General features: G+C 38.7%; 1 protein-coding gene across 2 annotated transcripts in view; it reads left to right on the forward strand.

The window, feature by feature from the left end:
- LOC100253517 (protein PIR) overlaps window positions 1–18,265 on the forward strand; it is a 123,294-nt gene that overhangs the window by 65,931 nt on the left and 39,098 nt on the right. For both annotated transcript variants that reach the window (XM_059736341.1, XM_059736342.1), the window contains exons 17-22: window positions 9,217–9,293; window positions 11,509–11,679; window positions 12,588–12,664; window positions 12,754–12,856; window positions 14,421–14,540; window positions 14,667–14,810. In XM_059736341.1, coding sequence (XP_059592324.1) covers window positions 9,217–9,293; window positions 11,509–11,679; window positions 12,588–12,664; window positions 12,754–12,856; window positions 14,421–14,540; window positions 14,667–14,810 — 692 coding nt within the window. The remainder of the gene's footprint in view (window positions 1–9,216; window positions 9,294–11,508; window positions 11,680–12,587; window positions 12,665–12,753; window positions 12,857–14,420; window positions 14,541–14,666; window positions 14,811–18,265) is intronic.

Raw genomic sequence — 18,265 nt, forward strand, 5'->3', positions numbered from 1 at the left:
GCAGGATGTGTTACAAATTATATTTTGATGCGTATCCAGTGAAGACTTGACTATTATTATCTCTTGGGTTTCTGGGGAAAAAGGTAGAGAATGGAATTGAAATACTTGGATTTGGAAGATCATAGATTGTTGAAAGAGTTTGGGAGTTGCTTTTCCAGAGGTAGCAGAACAAAACACAAGCAATCTTGAAAAAGAAGTTGCCAAAACTTATGAAAAATTTGAACAGAAAGACATCATAACTGCTCCATAATTTTACATAGAGCCCAAACATGCCAATGACCACCCCACTTAGGTTACACCTTTTTCAGATGTACAGAAGGCTAGTTTGATGAATGTACTAGCCCATTTCTGGTGGACAATACCAGAAATATAAGAAAATTTGTGTATATAGTAAAAATTGAAACGGCCTCTCTTTGGCTGTCATAAGCTCAATTTTGATGGATGCTTATTTTTCAACTTTGGATCAGTTTTGGATAAGTGGTGCTTTCAAAGATCACTATGACAAAATGGTTAGACTCTTCTCCAAGCCAGTTGGGGTTGGGTTGGCTGTATAAGTGGATCTTATCATGTAGGAAGGTTTGAATGAGATTTGAATCTTTGGGTTTTATTGGAAGGAGGCTTGGCCATAGCACTCCGTTGGGCATCTCAGGTGAAACTAAGGGAGGTGCAGAAGATCTGAAATATTTTAGACCTATCAGCCTTGTAGGCAGCCTCTACAAGTTGTTGGCCAAGGTGTTGGCTAATAGAATTAAAAAGGTAATGGGGAAAGTGATTTCGGAGTCCCAAAATGCCTTTGTGGAGGGTAGACAGATTTTGGATGCAGTTTTGATTGCAAACGAGATTGTGGACTCAAGGTTGAAAGACAATGTTGGAGGGGTGTTATGCAAGTTGGATATAGAGAATACAACTTCAAACAAGCACTTAGGTGAAGTCATAGTTCCTTATTCATGGAGCAGTAGGGAGGAATCAAGATACCTCTTCCTAGCATGCTCGTAATTACATAAAAAAGCATGTAAACCTCGTTTCAAGGTATCAATAATATTTGGATCAAGACGTTATCCTATCATCAAGTATCTCTAAACTACATTTGGCCATTATTTTGGTGTTAAACATAATGTGTTTTCAAATATTGAAATTCAATGAAATAAAAACTGCTTCTCCTTATTCCATTTTGGTATTCACTTTTGGAGTCATTTTTGTTACTAACACATATGATATTATTAACCAATTACACTTTTTTCATTGAATATACTAATTAGAAAAAAATTAGCTCAATTTGTGCATTATTGATTGTTTTATCATTTCTAAAAGTTCCATACAAAAATTTCCTTTTTTTAAAATCAGTTTATGTTGTTTCTTTCATTCTTATTGGAATTGATATCGAGATATTTCTATCAATATTTCTGTAAATTCAATATTTTTGTGGATTTCAACATTTTTATCCTTGGCCATACAATAGTTTTAAAAAAGCGCACCTAGGGTCTAACGTGCAACCACTCCTTGGTTATTGTACCTCACTTGCTAAGGCATGCGCCTTGTTGCAGAGGCGTGCCTCATCTCTTTACTTTTCCTTTTTAATTACTTTAATTTTGAACTTTTAATTGTATATTGAAATTTATATAATTTCATTACTTTTTTTTTAAGTGTTTGGTATCTTAAATTTTTTATTGATTTGATTAGATTTTGGATTACATTTTTTTTTTTTAAAATTTATATCCATCCTAGGTCATGTTTCACCTTGCTGAGGCATGTGCCTTGTGCCTAAGCTATAGGAAACTTTTGCGCCTTATGCCTCTTAAAACTACAGGCCAGACAAACACAGGACTGGCTGTCCAAGAAAAATATCATTGCATGCTAATGAATTCTAGAAGTTCCTCTTTTTTTCCCTTTTTTTTTTTTTTCTTTTTTGTTACAAAATCAACCCCTCACTTTACTAGAAACTGCATGGAGTATCATTCTCAAGAATTTGAAGCACTAGTTCCAAAATGTGGAAAAAAAAAAAAAAATAACGAATATGATGTAGCTTCAAAACTGCATGGATTTTTCTGATTTTATCAGAATGTTTCTAACTTTCCACCAAAATTTTCCAATTTTCAGCAGATATTTCAGGAGTTAAATGAGGGTCAAGGCCTCAAAAAAAAAAAAAAAAAAAAAATCCAAACTTGGAATGTTGGTACTCAAGCCTAGTTCTCCCATGTGAAGGTGCAATGACTTTGCTAAGTGGGCATGTTTGCCCTTACTAACATTATAGGTATAAGAATGCAAATTTTTTTCACAAAATGGCCTATACTTGAAGACAGAATTTTTTTTCCAAGTTAAGGGCAAATGGTGAATGGTTATTCAAAGAGGACAACATTAAAGAAGGTGCGACAAATGCTTTTCACATGGTTTTGTTTGAGGCAAGGGAGTAGAGGCTGAGCATTGGTGAGTTGGTGTTTGATTCCTTACCTAGTGCTATGTTAGAAGCTCTAGAGATTCCATAGAATCTTTGGGTTGTGTGGCGGGAAAGAAATGCTAGGATATTTGAGGACAAAGCTAGGAATTCAGAGAATCTTTGGGACTCCATTCATTTCCTTGCTTCTCTTTGGGCTTTTTGTTCCGCAGTTTTTAAGGGCATTCCCCTTAACGTATTACAACTAGATTGGCTAGCAGTGTGTAGTTCCAATGGGACGGTATAGTCAAGGGTGCTTGTGCGTAGTTGACATAGTGTAGTGTCTTGTTATCTTTTTGTGTTGTTTAGTTTCACATTTGGAGGGAGGATTCCTCATCCTCCTATTGTACTTCTTTTTCTTTCAATATTTTCATGTGTGGTGTCCTATTAAAAAAAAAAAGAGATTCCATCTCCAAGATGGAGGTCCTAGCCACATTATCTAGCTTAAGTGGTGATGAAGCCCTTGGTTGGAATGGCTTTCTGGGAGTTTTGTGGGATTTTGTGAAATGAGAGGTTATGGGGTTTTTTATGGAATTTTGTGATTTAAGGTCTTTTGAGAGGAGTTTAAATTGGTGCCAAAGAGAGGGGAGGAGGAGGGGTAGGGGTGTGTGCAGAGATCTAAAAGACTTTAGACCTATTAGCTTAGTTAGAGGTTTATACAAGCTTCTTGCTAAGGTCCTAGAAAACAGACTTAAAAAGGTGGTGAGTAACATAATCTTGGATTTTTAGCATGCTTTCGTAGGGAGACAAATGTTGTTTTGATAGCAAATGATGCCATTGATTCCAGACTTAAGACAACTTGAGAGGAATCATTTGCAAGCTTGACATTCAAAAGACTTGAGGAAGAAACAGGGGGCAAGATGCCACAGCAGCTTTCCTACTGAAATCATGGATATTCCAGCCCCCCAAACTATCAGCACAGAAGTGGGGAAAGCAGACTAAACCATAAGCAGGTTGTTGGTTGACATATAATACAATTTTTAACTCTAGTTCTGCCTCTCTTATTGTGTTTGTGAAAAGTAAGAATCCTATTGTTTAATCATCAATAGAGAAAAAGTCTACCATGAAAAGGATAAGGAGAACCAGATCTTATGAATGGATGAGGATCCTTCAATAGCAGAGGGAAGAGCTAAAAAGAAGAATGTCATGGGAAATCTTTCTGGGTTAGGCACTCACCAATGTCTATCAATTCCCAATTATGCGCAATTGTTTCCAAAGTATCTTACTTATCTCATTAGAGCTTAGGTCATGCATTGTTTTGATGCCCAGTTGAAACTTGTGCCTACTGGGAAGAAAAATCCAGATTAAAATATTATTTTCTTGATTCATAGGTATTATCATGTGTGAAAAGAGAGAAAAGGGAGAATTCCTAATTTTTGTTATTAAAAACTATTAATTATACACATTGGACTTGGGTATATATATACATGCTAGTGGGACCCACAATACAACTGTACACTATCTAACACTCCCCCTCAAGTTGGAGCATATATGTTATATGCACCAAGCTTGTTACAAATGTATTTAATTCTAGGACCTCTGAGAGATTTAGTAAAAATATCTGCTAGTTGATCATTTGAATTGACAAAACTAGTTGCCACACATCTTGATGTGATCTTCTCTCTAATGAAGTGACAGTCAACTTCAATGTGTTTGGTCCTTTCATGGAAGACTAAATTGGATGCAATATACAAAGCGGCTTGGTTGTCACAGATAAGCTTCATCTGTTCATCATTTCCAAATCTCAACTCCCGAAGAAGATGTTTCAGCCATATGAGTTCACATGTTGCCAAAGCTATAGCTCGATACTCGGCTTCAACACTAGATCTGGCCACTACATCTTGTTTCTTACTCTTCCAGGATATTAGATTACCTCAAATAAAAACACAATACCCGGAAGTGGAACGTCTATTTGTGGGTGAGCCAGCCCAATCTGCATCTGTGTAACCAACAACCTGGGTATGACCTCTGTTCTCGTACAACACACCTTGGCCTGGTGTGCTTTTGTTATATCGAAGAATGCGGATTACAGCATCCCAATGGCTATCACATGGTGAATGTAAGAATTGACTAACAACACTTACAGGAAAAGAAATGTCTGGATGAGTAATGATGAGGTAGTTCAATTTACCTGCAAGTTGCCGATATCTCCCAGGATCTCATAAAGGCTTCCCTTGTCTTGGTATAAGTTTGACATTTGGATCCATAGGAGTGTCTACCGGTTTACAGTCTAACATACCGGTTTCTTCCAAATGTCTAAAGCATACTTCCTTTGGAAAAAAACCACACCGGAACTGGATTGAGCTATCTCAATCTCTAAGAAATACTTGAGTTTCCCCAAGTCTTTAGTCTGAAAGTGGGTGAAAAGATGTTGCTTTAGTTTCTGAATACCATTCTGATTATTGCCTGTAATGACGATGTCGTCCACATAAACTACCAGATAAATACACTGCCCTGAAGAGTTATGATGATAGAAAATGGAATGGTCTGCTGTACTGCGAAACATGTCAAACTCCTAAACAATAGAACTAAAATGGCTAAACCATGCTCGAGGAGATTGTTTCAAGTCATATAGAGAACGACGTAACCTGCACACTAAACCAGACCTCCCCTCAGCAAGATCCCCATGAAGGAAAACATTTTTAATATCTAATTGATAAAGAGGCCAAGAACGCGTAGCAGCCATGGAGAGCAATAGACGAACAGAAGCTATCTTGGCAACAGGAGAGAAAGTGTCACCATAATCAGAACCATAAACCTGAGTATAGCCTTTAGCAACTAAGCAGGCCTTAAGGCGATCAACCTGACCATTAGGGCCAACCTTAACTGTGTAGACCCAACGACAACCAACTGTAGATTTACCAAAGGGTAAAACAGCAAGATCCCAAGTGTCATTGGAGTGTAAAGCAGCCATTTCATCTACCATTGCCTATCGCCAGCCTAGATGGGAAAGAGCCTCAGGGGTGCTCTTGGGTAGAGAAACAAAAGATATAGCAGAAACAAATGCAGTATAGGATGAAGATAATCGATGGTAACTAAAAAAATTGTAAATGGGATGAGGATTGCGAGTAGATCGATTACCTTTCAGAAGAGCAATGGGTAAGTCAGCAGAAGGAGGCAGAGCCAGGGCAGGAGAAGCCAAAGGGATAGAAAGTGAGTTAGCAGATACTTCGACCAAAGGAGGAACAGCGACACGATGACGACGATGATAAACCTGAAGTGGGCGAGAAGGCACTGCATTAGGTGGGGAGATAATGGGAAGGGGTAAGATTTCAGAAACAGGAAAAGACTCAGAGGTGGAGAAGAATGGTGAGTCCTCAAAGAAGGTGACATCAACGGAGAGAAAGTAGCGATGAGTCTCAGAGGAATAACAACGATAACCCTTTTGAAGTCTGGAGTATCCTAAGAAGATGCATTTTGTGGCTTTGGCAGAAAGTTTGTCCTGTCCAGGAGTGAGAATATGAACAAAGCAAGTACAACAAAAAACACGAGGAGGAAGGAAATAAAATGATTGGTCAGAAAAAAGAAGGGAATGAGGAATCTGATCGTGTAATACAGATGAGGGCATACGATTAATCAAATAACATGCTGTAAGAACAACGTCCCCCCAGAAACGAAAAGGAACATTATTATAGAGAAGGAGAGTACGAGCTGTCTCAACAAGATGTTGTTCTTACGTTCAGCTATCCCATTTTGTTGAGGAGTATGAGCACAAGAAGATTGATGAAGGATCCCATGTTGGGACATAAATGAAGTAAATGGTGCAGAAAAATATTCCCTGGCATTGTCACTGCGCAACACACAAATAGAAATATTGAACTGGGTTTGGATTTCAGCATAAAATTTTTGGAAAATAGAGAATAACTCAGCTCGATTTTTCATTAAAAATAACCAAGTACATCGAGAATAGTCATCAATGAAAGTGACAAAATACTGAAATCCCAAAGTAGACGCGGTCCGACAAGGACCCCAAACATCAGTGTGGACAAGTTCAAAAGGAGACTTTTCCCGATTATTCAAACGCTTTGGGAATGAGACACGAGTATGTTTCCCAAGCTGACAGGACTCACACGCAAGCGACGACAAAGATGAAAAACGAGGGACCATTTTCTGGAACTTGGATAAACTAGGGTGGCCCAGGCGACTGTGGATGAGGAGGGGAGCATCAGTGGAAATGCAAACTGCAGGAGTTGAAGGCGAGGTGAGGTGATAGAGGCCTTGAGACTCACGTCCTATGCCAATCGTCTTCCTCGTACTCCGGTCCTGCAAGGTCACAAATTTATCAAAAAAAAGTAATAGAGCAGTTAAGAGTACGAGTGATTTTGCTGATGGAGATATGATTAAAGGAACACTCAGGAGCATAAAGGACAGAAGTGAGAGGTAGAGAAAGGAGAGGATGTGCCAAACCAATGCCTTTAGCCATAGTTTGAAAACCATTAGCTAAGGTAACAGTAGGTAAGGCAGAGGTAGTAGTAATAGAAGAGAAAAGATCCTTATTACCAGATATGTGATTAGAAGCGCCAGAATCTATAATCCAAGGTCCAAGAGAAGATGTGTGGGTAAGACAAGTAGAAACATTATCAGTCTGGGTAACAGAAGTAACAGAAGCTGACTTGGTGGCTTGATAGCGGAGATAGTCATCATATTTACTGTCAGTGAGGGAAATACCCTGAGATGTGGAGGAGCTCGGAGGCTGAGGTGGCTGAGGATCAGATGACTGGGCCACGTGGGCAGTGCGGGAAGGCCGCCCATGTAATTGATAACATCAATCACGAGTGTGGCCAAGCTTATTGCAATAGGTGTAATGAGGACGTTGGCCTCTACCTCGGTTACCACTGCGTCCTCCTCGAGAGTTAGTTTGAGAAACTAACACAGAAGAATCTTAAGTATTATCAGATGGCAAAGTTTGAGTGGAGGAGATATGGAGGAGGCGAGCAAACACATCATCCAAGGATGGAACGGAGGAACTGCCAAGAATCCGATCACGGACGGTCTCAAGATTTGGACGGAGGCCCAATAAGCGTAAGAACCATGAAGAACTTGTCAATCTGTGTTCGTTGATCCCCAACATCAGTAGTAAGAGGCATCACGGTCAAGAATTCCTCCTTAAGAGAGGCAATCTGGCCAATATAAGTAGATAAATCCATGTCTTGTTGTTTGACATTGACAATAGAAGAAGCCACCTTATAAAGACGTTGGATATCATTCGTGTATAGCCCTTTCGCCTGATTCCAAAATTTAAAGCATGTTTTGTAGGCCTGAAGATGAAGCAGAATCTTAGGATCAACTGATTGTCATAACACACTACATAACTGCGCATCTATCTTCCTCCATTGTACTCTGTCAACCTCAGGGATATCCGCCTCCTGCGTAACAAGGTGATCCTCATAACCTTGACCCATAAACGAAAGCTCCACAGAGGCAGACCAAGACAAATAATTTTCACTGCCAACCAATTTCTCCGAAGTAATCATAGGAGATCCAGATATAGCAGAAGAAAAGATGGAACTTTTAGTAGTTATATCTACTTATCTGGAGAACGAAATATGTTTGGATCGAAGAGAGCCCTAATACGGCTTTAGATCGCGGCTGAAAGAAGAAAAACCGAGGATTCATGGCTGTGAGAGACCAAATAGTAAAGAAAAACAAATGTGGCACTACTAGAAGGGTAGAAGAACACTTCCTAAGACACGTGCAGGGCTCGGGGTGGATAGAAAGTCATTAGAGGTCACCGGAAAGGCTGTTTAGAGGGCCGACGGAGACAAAAACCCCAAAAAATGCACTTGTAGGGCTCGGATGGCACAAACACAGATGGAGAGTGGCTAGACAGCGTCAGACGAGGCTGAAGGTGGAAGCGCGTTGCCGGAAAGTGCTCCACGTGCCCTCACGCGCCGGCGTGTGAGGTTCAGGCCGCCGGAGAAGAAACGCACATGGCCGGCGCGTGACTGAGATTCTCCCTCCGGTGCTTTGACAAAACTTGAAGATCTCCTCCTTGCGCACCTGATGGTATGGTCGGTGTCGGAAAAGGACTTCACCGGAAAGAGTCGTCTGAAAAGTCGCCGGCGGTGAGGGTTTTCTGACAGCGGTGAGGGTTTTCTGATGGTGATACGGTTGACTGGAAAACTTTAGGTGATGGGGAAGGTGACCGGTATGAAACACGGTCACTGAAGGTTTCCCAGAATTGATTCACGGATAAACCGGAAATAAGTAGGTTTTTTTTTTTCCCCTAAGCTCTGATACCATGTGAAAAGAGAGAAAAGGGAGAATTCCTAATTTTTGTTATTAAAAACTATTCATTATACACATTGGACTTGGGTATATATACACATGCTAGTGGGACCCACAATACAACTGTACACTATCTAACATCATGTATATGTTGTGGTCTGTCTCAGAACATGTCAAATATTTGGATCCTTTGGGAATTTATGTATGGTGGTTCTTACCCTTCTGGACATCGCACCAACAACCATACTAGTAGGAACTTTGAAGTTGTAGTCAGGGAACATGGATTTGTATGTGCTTATAGCTTTGTGATGATGCTGTACGATATCATTGTTGGAATGCGTATCTTGGCATACGAGCACTCAGAAATATGATAATGAGGCTCCTTTGTGGCTAATTCAACTAATATAAATGTTTTTTCTCTTGAATATCATGCTTTTCTTAGTTCTTACTCGATACACTCAATTTTCTTAAGCTGACAAGGAAATGGATTTCTTTCTTGACAGTTTCAGTGACCCTATTGTAACTTTCTCTAATCTTGGTGTTTTGGTACTTTGCAGTGACTGTTGCAACTTTGACTGATCTTGGTTTCCTATGGTTTAGAGAATTTTATTTGGAGTCTTCTCGTGTTATTCAGGTAAGAAGAGTTGTTTCTCTGATACTAAATGCCACTAGACAAGTCGTATATACACAGAAATCACAAATTCTAGTCCACTGAAATTTCTATTGTAGGATCATTTAGGTATAGCCGTGTAATATTTTTGGCTTGATATTAATCAACATCATAGGTCTAAGAGATATTCAGATGGAAATAATGTCTCATATTCAGTGTAAATTTATTGGTATGATTATCAGGATGGTTGAAAACAATCTTCATAAATTTGACTTAGTGAAATATTTGTCAGGTAAAGGATCTAGATGCACTAACAATACGTTTGATCTTCCAAAGATGTTGTGAAACACAAAATTTTACATTGAATATTTTATCTTTTCTTTTTATACTGAATATTAGGCTAAAGCTAGTTGACAATTAAATAAAAATATTGAGATGCTAGATTCATTGGCATTAGATGGTGTGATTGCAAAGCTGTATTTGGAAACTTTCAATATGAGCTAGTATGCTTTTGTACTGGCTGGATTCTACCCTGTAGCCCCTTGAAAGATGAGAAGGAGAAGTGGGGGTGATTGGAATTTGTGGTTGGCTGAATAATTGGCTGTAGATCTTGTAGTAAGGTTTTGTTGTACTCAATGAGGGAAAAACGGATTCAGTAAAATGGGAATGTATGTGCAATGGAATAAAGTGCTTAAAAAATAGGGTTGAGAGCCAATTTGGAAAAATTCCAATAGCATCTCAGGCAAATCCACATGAAGATAGGGTTTAACAGTTCTGCAAGAGGGTTGTGAAACTGATTACTATAAAGGAGATGTGCAAGTAGGACTTTGGGGCTGATGTGAATTGCTAACTGAGAAACTGTACTGGTAAATGAGTAGCTATAAGATAAAGGGTGCATTATTTTTTTCTACAAGCTTACAAAATTTGAGACTAGTGAAATATAGGAAGCATTTATGTGAGGTAAAGGTCTCTTGATTGAGCTTCTGAGACATTACAACTGCTGAATTGCACTTGTGGGGTTGACAGAGAAGCAGAAAGTACTAACTAGAATGAATAAGCCTTCCAAAGTAAACACCTTTGGCAGTGGATGACTGGAGTTTATAAACCATGGCAATAGAGAGTTCAAAGGTACCTATTCTATTTTGGATTTTTTATGCAGTTCTTTATCATCTGTTATTATGGTCTTAGTTTAATCAAGTTGGTCTCATATATATATTATTGGCTTATTCCCTAGCAACTTAAGCTTTTGGGTCAATTGGTAACTTACATGGTCTTAGAGCTTTACTTCTTGGAAAATGAAAAGTTCAAACCTTACCAATTGTTTACTTTCCCACTTATTGAACCCTCATGTAAGCCCCACAAAGGCTGCCTGTGGGTGATTGTTAGGCCTTTAGCTCAAGTACATCAGCTTCATACATTGTTGGCTCATTACCTGATAGTTTAAGTTTTTGGATCAATTGGTAAATCAATATCAATGATTTGTGATTTTATGGCGTTGTGGAATGGATGGAATTCAGAATTGAGAGGATATTAGATGGAAATAAAATTCTAATAAAACCTATTCAAGCTCCCACTATAGCTGCAGGAACCACCCTAGACCGTCTTTTAGCATTAGTTTTCCATGGTGGCAATAGCTATTGTGTTCCAGGGAAGCCTTGCATGTCTGACATCCTCTGGGCTTTTTATGTTAAATATACTTGCCAAGTTTATTGACTTTTTCTATATTAGAGTTATAGGGCTTGTTTGGGAATGTTTTCAAAAACCATTCTTAGAAAATGGTATTTGAGAACAATTTTAAAAAATAATTCATATGGCTATGTTTGGGAACTCTTCTCAAGAAAAGTTTTTTGTTTTTGAGAACAAAAAAGTTAAAAACACGTTTGGCTGTCAGTTGTTCCTAGAACAGGTTATTGAGAATTGTTCTGAAGAAGAGGGTGTTTTTTGAGAATATAATATAATTATTTTCAGTTTTTTTCCTTGTTTTCTGCGGTTGTTTTAAAAACTGATTATATAAATATAGAGAATGATTGAAAATAAAACACTACAAATAGAAGTTATTTTTAAAAATAAATTTGAAAACGTAAAAAACAAGTTGAGAAATTCCAAGTTCTGAAATAGACTTTTGTTCTAGAAAAAACATCAAGCTTTTATTTTCTCTTTTCTTTCTTTTACCTGCCCATTGTCGATAATGCTTTGCTCCTCGTGTACTAAAGGATTCTTGTTTTTGGTTCATCTATAGTTTCCCATTGAATGCTCTCTTCCCTGGATGTTGGTGGATCATGTGTTAGATTCCCAGAATGCTGGTCTTCTTGAGAGTATTCTGATGCCATTTGACATCTATAATGATTCTGCTCAACAAGCATTGGTTGTGCTAAAGCAACGCTTCCTCTACGATGAAATTGAGGCTGAGGTATTGGAATTTTTAAAGTGAAATTTGATGTTTGATTTTGAGATTGCTCTGATGCTTGCCTGCTATATTCCACTGGAATTTCTCAATTCCTGCACTTCTTCACATGGCCAGTGTCTTTTTCAAGTTATGCAGCTGACATGTATTTGTTTTTTTTTCCCTTTTTTTCCCTTCTAAAACCTGAAATCTTTTGGTGGACCTCCCACTATCCACATGAATATACTATAAAATAGCCACTGTTTTTTCAAGGGGTCCCCTTTCTTTTAGCTGTTTTCAGTCTTTCATGATAAAAATTCTGTGAAAAGTTCTCTCCCCTGTTCATTTGAATGATGAGGAAGTCTTCAGGTTTCTGGGAAGCTATGCATGAACTTGCACGTGCTAGTGAGTGGGAAGAATATACTGCCATGTTAGGAAAAAAATGTTTTTGAGTATTTTAGACAAGAAACAGAACATCCTGTGGTAGATGTGGTGTATATACTTTAGTATGATGTGAAAGAAAAAGAGTAAATGAATAACTTCCAATTTTGTGACAGCCCTTTCCCCTGTTCATTTGAACTACATACATTTGAATGGTGGGGAGATCTCCAGGTTTCTCAGGAGCTATGCACAGAAGTTCCATGTGCTAGTGAGTGGGAAGAATATGCTGCCATATTAGAGAAAAAAATTTAAAAAGGTTCTAAGTATTTTAGACTAGAAAAGAACATGTTTTGTGGTAGAGGTGGCATATATACTTTGATACAATGTGAATACCTAAACTGTATCAAATCTCCCCACCCCCAAACACACACCTATAAATGTGTGAATGCATGCCTCAAGTTTGATTTGATGTTCTTGCAAGATGCATCATAAATGTTCTGCATGCACAAATTTATTCTGCGGCTGCATTTATTTATTTGCTCTTTTTCTTCTAGGTGGACCATTGTTTTGATATATTTGTTTCAAAATTATGTGACAATATTTTCACATACTACAAAAGTTGGGCTGCAAGGTATGCCCTTTTTCTCTGGCTTGATAATCTGTGCCTTTAAAACTTTATTGAACTAAACCTTTTATCTTGTTGGCTGTCAAAATTTTCAGTGAGCTACTTGATCCATCATTCCTCTTTGCCTTGGACAATGGAGAGAAATATTCTATCCAACCTATGAGGTTCACTGCACTGTTAAAAATGACTAGAGTAAAGGTGAAGATTATATTCTTATAAATGTGATTGAAAGATGTTTCTCCATTTTGAATATATTCTGTTTTTATTAGCTTACCATTTTTTGAGTCTCTATGATTTTTTCCTAATGCTTGAATTTCAAATTTTAAAATCATTTCTTGGATGACTTTGTTTGATTTTTGTTATTCTTCTGTTGAAAGTACCCCCATATATGATGAATGATAGTTATTATTTGAAATTTGTATATGTGGTCATGTTTGGAAATATACATTGTCATTTCCACCAGACTTGAATGTGAATCTTGTTCCATCCTTCCTATACCACCTATCCTCCCAAAAGAGACACCCTTGTATCAGTTCTAACAATGAAGCCAGAATCTTTCAAGAAACTTGAAATCATTTTGTTAGTTTTTGTTTGCACAAAATCTAAGAGGAAGTCTCCATTGCTGAGAGGGAGACGTTTGAGCTTGGAGAAGAACATGACAAGAAGTCCCTATCACACTAGGGCTGGAGAAAAATAAAACATGGTGGGTAATTAAGCAGATAGAGAGGGTTCTCTTGGCAGAGAGGATTGTTTAAGGAAGTGTAGTAGTCTCATACAAGAACCCATCTCTCTGGGGTGGTTCTAATCAGAATTAGGATTGTCAACTTATAGATTTCATAGGTGATTTCATAGGTTCCAATTGTGGTTGTTGGGTAAATTTTAGGCTCTTCTCATCATGCCTTATTTCTACAAACTAAATCTTTCTCCACAGTATGTCATGGTTGAGCAAGGGAAGAGGGTTAATTCCCTGATGGAACATGGACATGAAACCTCCTAGTTTCCTACTCAAATCCCTTGGCATTTGAGCCAACCTCAGGAGATCTTCAGGTCTACCAGTTGTATATCTATAAAATATTTGAAATAGGTCAAAAGTATCTGCAAGAATGATATTTACTGAAATCTTTATTGGCATCTCCATATTCTTTTAGCCTTGACATCTATACCTTAGATCATCCATTATCAGAAAATACCTGTGTGAATCACATGTATCATAGCTATTGCAATTTAGTACATCTTGTGATGTTTGGAAAAAGCACACCTGTATGAAACACATGACTATGAAAGGTCCATGTTGGAACAAGTAAAAATTATCCTTGAAATCATAATTGTCCAAACAATTTTATAATTACAAAGATGGATTGCAGTTGACAAGAGTAGTTGGGATAAGACTTTTATTTTAAGATCATAACATCTTCAGAACATGAGTTGAAAGTCTCTTTAATAAAGAAGAATGTGCAGCCAACAAATATTATTGGGCCGAGGGCTTCTTGAGCTACTATGAAAGTTAGAAATTGATGAATCAGTACATTGATCTAGCATGATAGTTCTTAGCAATCACTTCTTGAGTGTTTCTTTATTGTGCTTTTATTATTTTATTTTCCTCAGAAACATTTAGATTGAGAGTGAATTGCAAAATTAGGGATGAACTTTCTTGTCGTTAGAGCAAGGATTGCTATATCTGTTTCTTCTGATTCTTCACATCATTACTCCCTCCCCGCCCCCCCTCTTCTCTCTCTCATTTGATTTAGATTTTAATGTACAGTTACTTGGGCGGACAATTGATTTAAGAAGTTTAATTGCCGAACGCATGAACAAAGTATTCAGAGAGAACCTTGAATTTCTCTTTGATCGATTTGAGTCCCAGGATCTCTGTTGCATTGTTGTAAGTACCAGTTTCACTTTTCTTCTCATTTAAAAACATTCATTTTTATTTCTCTTATTTCCTTGTCTATCTGATCTTGGTTACAATGAATAATGATTTTCCTTTCAAATGATATTCTTGTTTCAGGAATTAGAAAAGCTCCTGGATGTTTTAAAACACGCACATGAATTGTTGTCAAAAGATCTTTTAATGGATGCATTCAATCTCATGTTAAGTGAGATGCAAGAGAATATATCTCTTGTTTCATATTCAAGTCGACTTGCTTCGCAGGTTAGGCAATCTCTCTCTCTCTCTCTCTCTCTCTCCCTCCCTCCTCTCACTGTGTCTGTGTATGTGTGTGTGCATGTGTGTGTGGGGGGCACCATATAAAACTGCAATATTTACTGTGTCTGTCTATCCCTGTGTGTGTTGGTGGAAAGCACCATAAAGAACCCCAATACCATGTCTCTCTGGATGTGTGTCTGGGCAAAGCACCATACTGCATTGCAATGTTTAGTTTCAATGGAAAAGGTAAGTTAATAGAGCACCATACAAAACTAAAACATTTAGCCTCTCCAGAAACAGTGAATTAATTGAGAACAAATGTCGGATACTGCAACCAAATTACTTCATTATGCTCTCTATATATCAAATATGGTCAAAGTGCTCTATTATATCATCAATCTATTAAATCTTAATCTATTGGTTGCATTCTTTCTTATCAAACTACTGATGATAAAGCAAAATAAGAAAATGACAAGAAAACTTGATGTGATCTTATTCAGTGAAGGAAATTGCATTCTGGTGGAAGTTGGATCATGGAGAGGAGATTTTATTCTGTTGCTTAGAAAATTTTTGAGTTATGAAGGAGGATAGATCATGGGTACTTCAATTATTTTGAATCATTACAACAAGGGATGTGTACTTTCTTACTAAGAGGCAATCTTAAGGGAAGGCTTGCTATTTTGGACTATTGTAACAGGCACCCTATGGGTTGAGGCTAATTCCGCTACTGTTGTTTCCTAGTTGTCCAAGAAAGAAACAGGTCCATGAAAGTATGATAGGTGAATCCATCAAATAATTGATGTTGCAAGTGACTTAAGAAGTTCTTTTTCTTGGGCTCCTTTTGTTGCTAACCAAAAGTGGATCATTTAGCCAAGAAGGGGCTAAATACTTGGTATCCTTTGTTTGGGACTTTTTACCAGCTTAAGATGTAGTGCATTCTTGGATTTTGCTCTCCTTTGGTTTCTTTTATAAGATGTGCAGTTTGTTATTCTTACATTCAGAGGTATAGGCATACCTCTCTCTCTCTCTCTCTCTCTCTCTCTCTCTCTCTCTCTTTCTCTTTTCTAATCAGCTTTTTGAAAATTTTGAAGGGATTTCTCATCTTTCATTGTTTTGTTTCTGACAAAAAAATAAAAATACATTCAAGTGTTTGAAAGGTGAAAATTGTGTGCACTGGCAAGTATGAAGGGGTTTTATTTTATAGGAACCCTTTTTTGGTTTTAATCCCAAAAAAAATGGGGGCTGAGGATTTGAGGGATTTCAGACCCATAAGCTTAGTGGGAAGCCTATACAAGTGGTTGGCTAAGGTTTTAGCCAATAGACTTAAAAGAGCGGTTGGAAAGGTGGTTTCTAAGGCTCAAGGGGCTTTTGTGGAGGGGAGACAAATTCTAAACGTGGTGCTAATAGCCAATGAAGCCATCGACTCGATTCTAAAGAACAATGAAAATGGGATCTTGTGCAAACTTGACATAGAGAAGGCATATGACAATGTGGATTGGTCCTTTCTTCTTACAGTAATGCAGAAAATGGGTTTTGGGGAGAGATGGTTAGGGTGGATCAAGTGGTGCATATCCACTGCAAGTTTCTCTGTGTTGATTAATGGAGCGCCTAAGGGTTTTTTCCAAAGCTCAAGGGGTTTAAGGCAAGGTGATCCTCTCTCGCCTTATCTCTTTGTGATTGCCATGGAGGTCTTCAGCTCGTTCCTTAAAAGGGCTGTGGACAATGGTTATATTTCGGGCTGTGTGGTGAAGGGAAGGAATGAAGGTGGGATTCAGATTTCACACTTGTTGTTTGCCGATGACACTTTGGTGTTTTGCCAAGCCTCCCAAGATCAACTGACTTACCTAAGTTGGTTGCTAATGTGGTTTGAGGCCGTTTCGGGGATGAGAATTAACTTGGACAAGAGTGAACTCATTCCAGTAGGGAGGGTAGTGGATATTGATGATCTTGCCTTGGACTTTGGATGTAAAGTGGGTAGTCTCCCGTCCACTTATTTGGGTCTTCCTTTGGGTGCTCCGTTTAAGTCAGTGGCAGTGTGGGATGGAGTGGAAGAGCGGTTCCGCAAAAGATTGACTATGTGGAAGAGACAATACTTATCCAAGGGAGGAAGAGCAACCTTGATCCGAAGTACTTTGTCAAATCTTCCCATTTACTCTATGTCTGTCCTGAGATTACCAAGTTGAGTTAGAAGAAGACTAGAGCAAATCCAAAGGGATTTTCTTTGGGGTGGTGGCAATTTGGAGCGAAAACCACATTTAGTAAGATGGAAGGTGGTGTGCTTAAGCAAGAAGAAAGGGGGTTTAGGGATCAAATGCCTTTCCATTCTCAATAAGGTACTCCTTTCTAAATGGAATTGGCGTTTTGCAAACGAGAGAGAGGCTTTGTGGAATCAAGTGATTAGAGGGAAGTATGGGGAAGATAGAGGGGGTTGGTGCACTCGGGAAGTGAGAGAGGTGCATGGCATGGAGCTTTGGAAAGGAATAAGGATGGACTGGGATTTGGTGGGTGCGCGGACTTCTTTTAGTGTTGGCAATGGAAGGAGGGTGAGGTTTTGGAGGGATAGATGGTGTGGGGATGCCCCTCTGTGTGAGTCGTTTCCTTCCCTCTTTGCCTTATCGATTGAAAAGGAAGCTTGGGTGGCGGATGTTTGGGATCCCTTGGTGCAGGGGGTAGGGGGGGTTGGAACCCTTGTTTTTCAAGAGCCCTAAATGATTGGGAGGTGGAGGAGGCGGAATTATTTTTGGGGTGTCTTCACGGGAAGAGAGTCCTTGGAGACGTAGATGATAAGGCTGTCTGGACTGAAACAAAGAGCGGCATTTTCTCGGCCAAGTCTCTATACCTTGCTCTAGAAGCGGACTGCCCTATTTCTTTTCCATCTAGCTGTATTTGGGAGGTGTGGGTACAACCCAAAATCAGCTTTTTTGCGTGGGAGGCCGCATGGGGTAAGGCGCTAACCCTAGATCTTGTTCAGAGAAGAGGATGGTCATTGGCAAATAGATGCTTCATGTGTATTGAAAAGGAGGAGACCATAGATCATCTGCTTCTTCACTGCTCAAAAACAAGGGTCTTATGGGAGTTGTTTTTTTCTTTGTTTGGGGTGTCTTGGGTGTTGCCGTGTTCAGTTAGAGAGACTCTGCTTAGTTGGCAGACTTCTTCTGTGGGCAAGAAACACAGGAAAGTGTGGAGAGCGGCTCCCCTGCATATTTTTTGGACGGTTTGAAAGGCGAGAAATCGATTAGCTTTCAAGGATGATGAAATATCAATACAGAGATTGGAATATTCCTTTTTATGCTCGCTTTGGTTTGAGGCAAAGCTGTTTATAGTAGAATGCCCTCAAACTTTGGTGAATTTTATAGATTGGTTGGGATCATTGTAAGGTTTTTGGGCCTTTTGGTTGTTGGGTCTCTTCTTTGTCTTTGGCCTCTTTTGGTGGTGGGTGTATAGGTTTGTATACTTTGCAT

Source organism: Vitis vinifera, chromosome 4 (assembly GCF_030704535.1).
Source record: "Vitis vinifera cultivar Pinot Noir 40024 chromosome 4, ASM3070453v1".
Classification (NCBI taxonomy): Eukaryota; Viridiplantae; Streptophyta; class Magnoliopsida; order Vitales; family Vitaceae; genus Vitis; species Vitis vinifera.